The 11,014-nt window shown below is 57.0% G+C and overlaps 1 protein-coding gene across 1 annotated transcript in view; it reads left to right on the top strand.

Moving 5' to 3' along the window:
- Positions 1-10,818: 10,818 nt before the first annotated feature.
- Positions 10,819-11,014, top strand: part of LOC106146519 (formin-like protein 6) — an 8,185-nt gene continuing 7,989 nt past the window's right edge. The window contains exon 1 of the mRNA XM_013503710.1: positions 10,819-10,864. Within this exon, the coding sequence (XP_013359164.1) occupies positions 10,842-10,864 (23 nt within the window). The 5' untranslated portion in view covers positions 10,819-10,841. The remainder of the gene's footprint in view (positions 10,865-11,014) is intronic.

Genomic DNA, 11,014 nt, shown 5'->3' on the forward strand with positions numbered 1-11,014 from the left:
CATAGTGAGACCCTGTCTCAAAAAGACAAAAAAAAAAAAAAAAAAAAAGCTCCTCCTGCCTCCCACCTGCTGGACAGTGAAGCCAGCATGCCACCTGTGGCAGCTCATGCCCGTAAGGAGCCGGTGCAATGCCAGCTCTTCCTGCCCGCTCTGTGTATCCGTTCCACATCTCTGCTGTGCCGAGCCTGTCCTGTCTCGTCCCACTATGCCGTCACTCCGTAATTGGTGGATCACATATTGGGCTTGGGCTACAAAACTGGTAAACGGGATAATTAGGCATACTTTCAATTACCTTGACAATCTCTTACATTATCCAGATGGCACAACAGCAAGAAATTCAAGCCCAATGTAACCCCCCACCCCGGCAGTGAAATCATTACTTCCACAGCGGAACACCAAATGAACTAAGTGCCTTGTGTTTAGGGACAAGACCACACGAAATCACAAGAGCGCGACTAGAGAAGGAGGAGAGTGTGGAGGCGGAGGGCAGGGGGGCGGAGGGGGGTGCCTCTGGGACCTCTAAGCACCGTGACCGCTCTTCGGTTTGAGCGGGCGGCTGGGATACAGCCTAAGCTGTGGCGGCGGGAGAGGATGGAAGTTAATCCATGGTGCTGGACAGCAGCCTGTGAGGCGGTGAGGTCACAAGGCGGAGCTCCAGACGGAGTCCTGGTGGCTCTGAGAAGAGGGAGAGGGACTGGAACACACGTGCACACACGCATGCGTCTACACGCACACACACGCACACAGGCCCCGTCGCTTGCTATTTTCCGTGTGATGCCCTGCACCACCTTGGGACTTTTCCAGCAAGTTTTCCCCTCACAGTGGGCCCTCGGCTTCGAACTTCCACAAGGGAGAGTTACAGAAACTCACGGAGCCGCCCAGCCTTGGCATCTCACAATAGTAACGAACAGCAGAGGGGTACGCAGCTCAACGCGAGAGGGTACGCAGCTCAAGGCGAGGAGGGTACGCAGCTCAACGTGAGGAAGGTCCTTGCATGGCGGCAGCTGCACAGGGACAAAGGCCCTGGGGAAAAGTATTAGATCTGAACCCTCCCGCTGGCCTCCCTGCCGGGGCACGTGGTGGTTCACCCCCGTACTAATACAGGACTCACTCTGCTTCCCTTTAGAATGTAGGTCAAATACGGTGTCCCGCAGTACTGCCCAAGTGAAGGAGGATCCAGGCCTCAGGACTGCAGTCGGCTTTCCTCACCGAGGCACACGGAGATGCACACGGCTCTCACCGTCTGCACTGCCAAATCTTATCCAGTCATTGCCGGTCAGTGACCCGGCCCCTCCCGCCAGCTTCGGCATCTTTTGGAAATGACCATGCCCCCCCGCCACCAGCCACAGGGCAGGAAAAGACCAGCAGGCCCCAGCTAGCACTGCTTCAGCCTAGAAATTACATCATGCAGGCTGTGAATGCGCCGTGCTTCTGAGCAGAGGTGCGTCTCTGCTGTTCCATCTTCTTAAAGGTTAAGGAAGGAGAAGCCAAGTAAATGCACTGATAAATGGACCGGGTTTGAGTTCTACTTAGAGAACCTTTTCCTGGAGGTTTATGAGTTCTGCAGCTCAGCACAGGGCGCCCGGGGAGGAGGTGCTGAGCACAGCAACGAGAGCGGCGATAATTGGTTGTTTTTGAGCCATTAAACCTGTTTTAAGCAGAATTTAGATGCTAACGATCTCAAAAGTATTCTAAATAAAAAATTTTAATCTTCATTCTCTATGGACTAAAACTCTCCCCTCATGTCCAGTCAACGTACAACACCTCTAAATGGTTCTGTCATTAGTCCTTCTGTGCAGTAATGATTCAGCTCGTAAACATGATCACAGAGCACCTCTCCTGCACCTCCATAAAGGAAACCCTGGTGACTGACTGGCAGGCCTGGCAAGAGAAGAAACTACGTGCCCAGCCTGACTGAAACCCGCCGTGCTGGGGCTGCCTCCCCCAGCCCACAGCTGTTCTCTTGTCTGCATGTCCAGAGGAGAATTGTCATAAACCACAAGGTCTGGGTGTAAAAATGTGAATCAAGATCAAATTAAATGGGGCAGGAGGCACCGAATGCAGCCCGTTTCCCAGTCCTGTGCCCTGCGGGGCCCTGAGATGAGGACAGGAATGCGGCAGTCCTCGGGGTCAGCCTGGGCCCCACCTGCAGCCCCTGAGAAAAAGCAGGGTCCGCCCCTCCGCCGAGGGAGAGCAGCTTCTAGTCTGAGCGGTGCTCGGGGACATTCCAATAGGCCTTGGGATGAGAAGCTGTAAGTCCTGTGTGAGGCGCTGCAGGGCGCCCTGGCAAGAAGCCCCCGCCTTGCCTTTCTGTCCCTGAGATGACAGCGACCCGTCTGTCCCTTGTCACCGGGGAGGTTATCCTGGGAGCGTGTTGTGTAAACTATAAAGCGTGCATCGTGCTTAACGGGACTCAGCTCTCAAGAGGCGATGCTAATGAAATCTTTCTAAAACACAATGCTCCAGTGTGCAAAGTGGCCCAGCTGGCAGGGTCTTCTGAGCTCGGTGAGGGCGGGGGTGAGGGAGGAGCCAGAGGTCACCCCAAGTCAGGGAGGAAGAGGTCTGCAGGTGTCAGCCACAAGGGGCCACATCCACATAGAGGGGCTCAGTGTGACACACACACACACACACACACACACGCACACGCACACGCACACGTGCACACACACACACGTTAGTACACATGGACCACTGATAGGTAAATATATAGATTGTATATGTGAATGTGTGCTTACTTGATTTCACCTGGACTGAAGTTGTCAGGATTTGGATACGCTGCATAGAGAACATGTTGTTGAAGCTGGTCTATCTGTCTCCTTTGCGCTGTCTACTGTGGTTAGCAGAAACTTTAAGACGGCCTAGGTGGCTCGCGTCCCCTTTGCATTGGAGAGTGGGAGGTTAGAGCCTGCCAGCTCCGGGCCAAGGGCAGCGCAGCCCCTGCTCCCCCGTCAGAGAAAATCACACCGCTGACAGGTTGTGGGATGGTGGGTGCCGCTCCACAGAGGAGCACGGACGTAGCGATCTCCAGCACGATAAACGGAAGGAGAGAGAGACAGAAACAGAGGCAGACAGAGACAGAGGCAGAGAGAGACGGGGCGGGCCTACAGTCCCACCAAGCCTCCTCCCTGCACGCTTAGGCCTCCAGAACAAGGTCAGAGTGGTCGCTGACCTCCAGCCGCTAACCGCGTTGCCCCTGCAGCGCTGCACCAGAGCCCCATTGGCAGGGTGGCAGCGCCAATCCCCACGCAGCAGGGTCACTTTGGCCTTCCAGTCATCTTCCTGACATCTGTCTCCGGGCCCCATCTCCTTCCGGGCACGCCCTCACCCCTCTTGGCCTTGGCACGTCCCAGAATTCTTTCTCCAGCCTGTTCCCTCCCTCTCAGCTGCACGTCAGGTGCCAGGTCCCGCCCCGACTCCCCTAACTCAGCCATCGGCGTGGGCACTGTCGGGCACATCCGGTGCAGCAAGCGACCCGCCTGGGGGCTCTTCCTTCCCGCCTGTCCCCAAGGCCCCTCTAAGCCGTTTCCAGTCCACACCCTCTCCTCCTGTGTCCCTCATCCTCCAAGCTACACACCCTCCCACCGGCCGTACACGCAGGACCCCAACACAGCAGGGCCAGCTTCCGGCCGCACCCCGCACCCCATCCCCCATCACAGCCCTGCAGCCCCTCCTCTGCTGCACCCCACCTCGGGCTCTGCACACAGCCCCCGTGCTGCGAGTGCCCTCCCCACTCTCCCTCCTCACCCAGCTACGGGGGACCCTGGCTGACGGCACCCGCTGCCCAGGCACAAACGCCCACAGCAGCACCGCCCAGAACAGCAGGGCACAGAGCAACCCCAGTGCCCACCATCCCTCCGTGGAGGATGGATGGAACTGCGTAACAGAGGATGGAAGCTTCCCGGGCACCTTCTGATGACATCCTGACGCGCTACACAGAGTCCTCAGAAAGGACGCCGTGCTGTGCGACTCTAGTTACAGCGACTGCCAGCGGGAGTGCTCCGGCCCCTGACTGACCGGAGCCACACTGCACCCCACCGGGCTGTGCACTTTAAAAGGGCGAATTTCATGGGCAGTCTGTCTGTTTAAAAAATAGGAAAAATGGGGGCTGGAGATTTAGCTCAGCGGCACAGTGCCTGCCTGGTAAGCTCAAGGTCGTGAATTCGATTCCCAGTACCAGAAAAAAACAAAAAACAAACGAACAAACAAAACAGGGCTGGGCATGGTTGCGCACGCCTGTAATCCCAGCACCTGGGAGGCTGAGGCAGGAGGATCGTTGCAAGTTTGAGACCAGCCTGGGCTACAAAGTGAGCTCACAGCTGGCCTAAACTGCATAGTGAGAGCCTGTCTCAAAAAGACAAAAAAAAAAAAAACAAAGAAGAAACCGTTTGGGAGACAAGCAGTTCCTTCCCTGGGAGCCCTCCAGACCTTGAGCCAAGGCTGTCTCCTTTGAGGCGCCATCACCCCACGCACACACTTCCCTGTCACAGGATCCACAGCACGGTGACTCAGGGACGCCGCGCGCTGACCTGCACTGTCCACTGCCCGAGTGGGCGGCTCAGCCGCCTTCCGGAGGACTTGCGGAGGACCGCGCCCAGCGCTGAGGCCCCACTGTGCCCGGGAGGTAGGTGCCTGGCAGGTGCGCGCCAATGCAAACACCAGCTGATGCCCACACCTCCTGCGTCAGGCGTCTCTCCCACCACCAGCGGACCTCCACCGTCCCGACTCCTCCACAGAGAGACCACCTGCTCTTCCCCTTCTCCCCCACAGCCTGGCCATCAAGGCAGAGCCCCGCCCTGGATCTGCTTCCTGCTCCAGTGCAAATGCCCCGCACACCGCTCTCCAGCTGACACCCCCCCCTCAGGCAGGGAAGCGCCAGCGGCCACCACCCTGCACAAAGTCCCCCACCCTCACAAGGACAGAGGCCAAACAAACAGGGAGAGCTGCTCGACAGCCGGCCTTAGAAAGATGCACATTGAACAGTTCTGGGATTCGGTCCCATTCCAGAAAGAACGCCGCTACCACATCCAGGGCTGGTAAGTGCTGGCCAGGCTGCAGGGAGAGGAACCTCTACGCAGTACAGCGTCCACGGAGATTCCTCGAAAGACTACAAAAGGAATTTTATTCAACGCAGCTATTCGCCTTGTCCGTGTCTTCCCCGGAGTTAAAGTCACCATGTTACAGGGATCCATGCACACCTGTGTCTACTGCAGCACAGCTCATAGTAGCCAAATCTTGCAAGAGGCCTACGTGTCCATCGACAGATGAGGGGATAGAGAAGGTACGGTATTTATACACAGTGGAGCACTACTCTGCCATAAAGACAGATAAACTCGAGTCATTTGTAGGAAAATGGACGCATGCTGAGACCACAATGTTATGTGAATAAATCGGGCACACAAGCTTAGGTATCCCATGGCTTCTCTTACATGAGAAATCTGCAGTACAAATAATTTAAAGAACAGAATAAAACAGGCAATGGGAAAGAGGGAGATAGATTTTCTGCAAATAGGAAAGATATCTAGAGATGGAGGGAGGGAGGGAAAAGGGAAATGAAAAGAACTAAGACATGTTACATGCACGTGACAACTCCCCATGGGTGATATAGGGACGGCAGCAGACTTACAAGTGACATAAAGGGGGTGTTACAACTCCCAGCCTGCTAGATGTCCAATATGCTAGAGTTCATGTTCCCCAAAATCAAAGAATGAATTCTGAGGAACAAAGGAGGTTAAGAGTAGAAAATTTTACCGAGGGACAGACGGCTCTCGAGACAGGAGGGGACTGGAAATTGTGTTGCCAAGGAGCCTACTTCTCAGAGGAAGTTTTATAGCACAAAATCACGAGGTGGGCATAAGGTGGGGCAAAACCATGATCAAGCAATAAGGTTACAAGGACAGTCACTTAGGTGATATTGATGCAATGGGAAGCAAGTCACGTAGCAGGTGTGCGTGGATGGAGCAAGGACCCTTCCTGAAAGGGGCGGGTCAGGAGGTCTTGAGTCACCACCCAGGTAAAGGATGTCTATTTAGAATATCGATAATTGCCAGGCGTGGTGGCGCACGCCTGTAATCCCAGCACTCGGGAGGCTGAGGCAGGAGGATCATCGAGAGTTGAGACCAGCCTGAGCTACAAAGTGAGCTCAAGGCCAGCCTGAACTGCATAGCAAGACCCTGTCTCAAAAAGACCAAAAAAAAAAAAAAGATGACAAAAAAATAGAATATGGGTCATTATTGTTTGTCCCTGGGGAAGCATGTAAGTGTAGCCCTTCCATCTTTGTCTCAAGACCTGGCCTCCGACACCCGGTTGTGCTGTGTTCTCGTCTTCTGCACTGGCCTCCTGGAGGGCCCGGCCCTGTCTGTCTAGAACACTTCTACCTACCTTAGCTGTCTGTAACACAATGACTGTGATCACTGTATACCGTGAACCCTAACTAATAAACATAAGCAAATTAGTAAGTAGAGAACTCCAAGGGCAACTTTCCATCCTGGGTTACGCGGACCGGTGTGCTGACCCCTGCCCATCAGGAGGAAGCCCGAGTCCCTGGCATTTCCCAGCACTCCCAGGAGTGGATCTCGGGGCAGTGCACTGGCTGTGGAGCTCAGTCATCGAGTGACTATCTGATGGTTTCTTTGATTTAGAAGAGGGCACAGAAAACCCTTCCTGGAAATGGACAGAGTAAAGAAAGCATCTTCGGGCTTGCGGGCCAGCGTTTCTGTCCTGGCCGCTCAGCTCCGCACCGGAATTCACAAGCGGCCCCCTCACAGCTCCCAGCACCTGCGGGCAGCTGGGTTCCAGGGTGGTGCGGCCACAAAGCAGGCGACGGCCACAGGTGACTGGGTCAAGCACTGGTCTCCCTTGGTTTAGATTATTTCGAGGTTCCTGAGGACCAGCCTCCCATACCTCAGCACTGCACCCTGGTCCCTGCTTCCCACCCCACAGAGCCTGTGCGGAGGTTGTTATCTCTGTCCCCATGTGACACTTCTCTCCTCCGCAGCTGGAATGAACTTCTCTCTCTAGGTTTCTGAAGAGACGTTTTAACTCACCAGAGTACAGTTTAATTCTTACCTCGCTTTCCTTTCTGACCTCAGGGTTAGCTCAGCTCAGGGGACAGTCAGGTTCTCCTGCGAGGATCTCCAGCCCAGGGGATCAAAGTGGGTGGGGACCCAACGTCCCCTCCCTTCCCACATGGCCCCCAGGCTGGCCCCATGAGGAGCATAATCCTCAGGCCGAATTCAGCTCCCCAAACAGGTTGCAGCCCATTCTGCAGGCTGCAGTCAGAGCTCCGCTGGCCCTCGCTCTGCTGGCCGTGGCCACAAGCCAGAGGGTGCCACATGGTGGGCAGACACAAGGCCACACAGGTCTGTGGGCCCCTGAGTCTGGTTCAAGGCCCACGTCATCTTCCCAGTAGACCCCACTTCTTAAAAACCACTAACTGTTTTGAGATGCCTCGAGCTAGTGATCTAGTCCTGGAGTGTGAGATTCTAATACTCTTGGGGCGTGGTGACCTTCTGGAGAGGAGATGGGGGGCCCAGTGACTGCCTGGAAGATGAAGATACCTGCCCAGCCTCTGACTGGCAGGTAATCTACATGCCTGCTCCAGAAAGAGCACTCGGGAGACCCAGACCTCGCAACCCGGACTCTCAAGTCACTGGCCACAGACTTGCTACCCACAATGCACTGTGCCCTGTCACCGCAGCGACATCACAGCAGCCCGGAGAGGAACCCAAGCCCTCCTGCTGCCCTCTCCTCCTCTCCGCACTCAGCCCGAGCCTGCTCATCTTGCATCACCCCACTACACCAGGCGAAGGCCTGCTCCTCCCCCATCCCAGGCTGAGCCACGTGCGTGTGCACATGTGTGCACGTATGTACACACACTAATGTGCATGTGGGGCGTGAGTGTGCGCTGTCCCCTTTGCCCCCCCAGGGACACCGCCTGAGCCCACTTATGGCTCCCCACACTCTGGAGCTCTGACGCTGGGGCTCAGGCAAGTGACAACCCAGTGTGAAGCTGCAGAAGCAAACTTTCTCTCCGATGGTCTCCTCCTCGCCACCCCGACCAGAAACTAGAATTTGTCTTCTAGTCTAGGTCACACGAACCAAATCTCTTTTTCCCCAAAGCCAGCCAGAGCCCAAGAAGCAAATCTCCCCTGCCCTTCTGTCTGGGCGGGAAGCGTGAAGCAACTCTCTCACCTACGCCCTCTGCTTAGAAGAGGGCTCCTGCCTGAACCCGGGGGAGGGATCGCTGCCGGGGAGACCAGGAGTGAGGGCAGGGCCTGCCAGTCTCTCGTGGCACGGGGTATCACCCGGCCCCGCCTTTCCAGTCGTGCTTTTGCTCAACTGGTCCTGCTGGTGGAGCCCCTGTGAAAATGGACAGGGCACCCGAGGCCCAGGCTCGGGTCTCCATCTGTTAGGAAATACACAGTCCAGTAAGTGCACCCTGCCTTGCTCCTGCTAACGCGTCTTTTCTTGTAGGGGTGGAGGCTGTGACGCGGTGGACGGGTGACAAAGGTCCAGCCTCCCCTCAGAGGCCTGGAGAGGAGGCCATGTGTGTGGAGGGCCGTCCCGGGCACTGGAGGGTGCTGGCAGCTCCAACACCACGGGTGACGACCAAAACTGTCTCCAGATCATGAGCTGTTCCTGAGGGGCAGACGGGGTCCCTCCCCCAGGACATTCCCTCTCACTGATAAGAACGCCAAGCCACCCGGCAACAAAGCCACCCGGCTCCATGTGCAGTGGTTAAGCAGGGAGCTGGCACCTGTACACCCCAGAAGCCCGTCCTGACCTCAGGTTCAAAGTGGGCCCTGTAATGCTCCCAGCCCTCCTTGTGCTTCTGATTTTGATATAAAGCCACCACAATTTTGTATCACTATGTATGTACCAGTGTTAAGTTTTTAAAAACATACATCTTAAGAGACAGGGCCTTGCTATGCTGCTCAGGATAGCCCTAGAGGCCTGTGGTCAAGTGATCCTCCTGCCTCAGCCTCCAAGGTTGCTGGGCCTACAAGTGTGCATTAGTATGCCAGAAATAGTGTTAACATTCAATGATAAACTCTCACGTGTGAGAATGGAACCACTTCTTTCAATCCAACACTATCTAACGCAGCTACCCTATTCAACCAGGCTGGGGGGACCTCCAGTCTTACTTAGGGGATCCCTTCTACTCCAGCGTCACTGGAAAGTCAGCAGGGTCCTTGGCAGAGAGCTTTTAGGGACCTCCTCCAGTTCTCACCGCTCACTACTGATTGGCTCAGGGGAATCCCGTCACCCTGCATCACCATGGGAACCTCCCCCTCCCCGGCAGCACGGCCTCTTTGGGAACCCAAGCTTGCCAGACGGATCAAGTCTTCAAACAACTTCTGTTTTTCCCCCTTCTCCAGGTGAAGGTGAAGGAAGATAAACCTGGCCCTGAATAGACACAAGGCACAAATACCAACCATTACCTGCTGAGTGTTCTGCCACCCCGGTGCCAGGTGGCCCCCTGCATGACTCAGGCCAGCCTCTCCAGGACTGGCCCGGCCGGCCCTGCTCCCGTGTGCACCAGGCCAGCCTAAGGGTGCAGCACACCTGTCACAGGGAGGGAGGGAGGGAGGGAGAGCCAAGTTCTTTCTCTAGTTTACCTCTGAGGTGGGTCACAGTGAGGCCTGGCCATGCGTGGATGCACAGTCCTTGGAAGATGCGGACACGACTCTGAGCCGGGCCCTGGAGGGCCGGGGCTGCCACTATCCACGTGTCCGGTGCCGGCTGTGTCCAACCGAGGGGACTCGGCACAGCAGACGCTGGAAGAGGCTTCGTTCGGTGCCACCTCATCTGCTGGACGTTGCCCGCCAAGGACAAAGAGAGCCGCCTGGGACCCGCCCCGAATGCACAGGAGCTAAGCGCCCGGCAGAAGGAAAGACGCTCGCTCGTAACACAGGTGGGCAGACCCTGCCATACACCGCTGTCTCCCACTCTGCTCCACGCGATATGCCCGAGAGAATCACACACGCTCTGTCCTCCGCTCTGCCCGCAGGCCAACGCTGCTCCGGGTCCCCCGCACCCGTGAGAGCCCCTGCTCTCCACCCCACATGCCCACACTCTCCCCTCTGCCCCCACCGCGGAAGGCGGTCCGAAAGCTCCTGCCGGTTCAGGGGTGATGACACTGTGCACAGTTCGTGGAATACGTTTGTGCTTCCCCTCCCACTGATTTGTTTGTGTCAGTTTGGTCCGAAGTTCAGAGGGCAAAGTGACGGCGCCTCCCCTTGTGCCCGCAGGGCCAGGTGTCAAAGGCAGGTGCACGCCTCTGAAGGGTCGGAAGCGCCACCTGCCTCCCTCCGGGGGTCCCGCACACAGCGCGCCCGGCCCTCGCCTGGAGCGGGTCTCAGTCCTAGCAGGCACCCTGCCGCAGCTCACTGTCCTCCGGCCACCCAGCCTTCGCTGCTTCCCAAGCGCCTGGTGTCACTCCCACCTCCCGGCCTGGTTCACCATCACCCCTTCCTGGATCCCCAGCCCTGAGTGGAGGCCTCCCTGGGTCTTAGCTCAGAAGCCACCTCCTCCGAGCCCCCTTGGGCCCCACTGTCTCAACCGCAGCAGCCTGTTTGCAGGACAGCTGCAAGCTTGAGCCCAGCCCGGGCACCCTATGGACTCGGGGAGACCTGGTCTTGAAACTAAACATCAAAAAGGGGCTGGGGATGTAGCTCAGTTCAAAGGCCCCAGGGTCAAACAAAAACACGCTCACTAGAATTCGTCCAGTGCACTTCAGGAAATGGGCTTACCCTCCACGGGTCACTTCTACTTTGATCTTTAGGAGAACGGTCCCTTTTTAGCTGTGCGCAGGAGCGGGCGGGGCCCCCGTTGCTGTAAGGATGAAGAAACGGGCCGAGCAGAGGTGACTTGGGAAATTTCCTGAAGCAAGCGGGCTTGTGGAACGGGGAGAGGGCAGACGGGGAGCCCGGCCCGGGAACCTGCGCGCACCGGCCGCCCTCGGCGGCTGCAGGCCCGGGCTCGGAGCGAGGGGCGCCCCCCTGGGGTCCCAGGC

The sequence above is a fragment of the Chinchilla lanigera genome, unplaced genomic scaffold (genome assembly GCF_000276665.1).
Source record: "Chinchilla lanigera isolate Chin_1 unplaced genomic scaffold, ChiLan1.0 scaffold00081, whole genome shotgun sequence".
NCBI classification, from domain to species: Eukaryota; Metazoa; Chordata; class Mammalia; order Rodentia; family Chinchillidae; genus Chinchilla; species Chinchilla lanigera.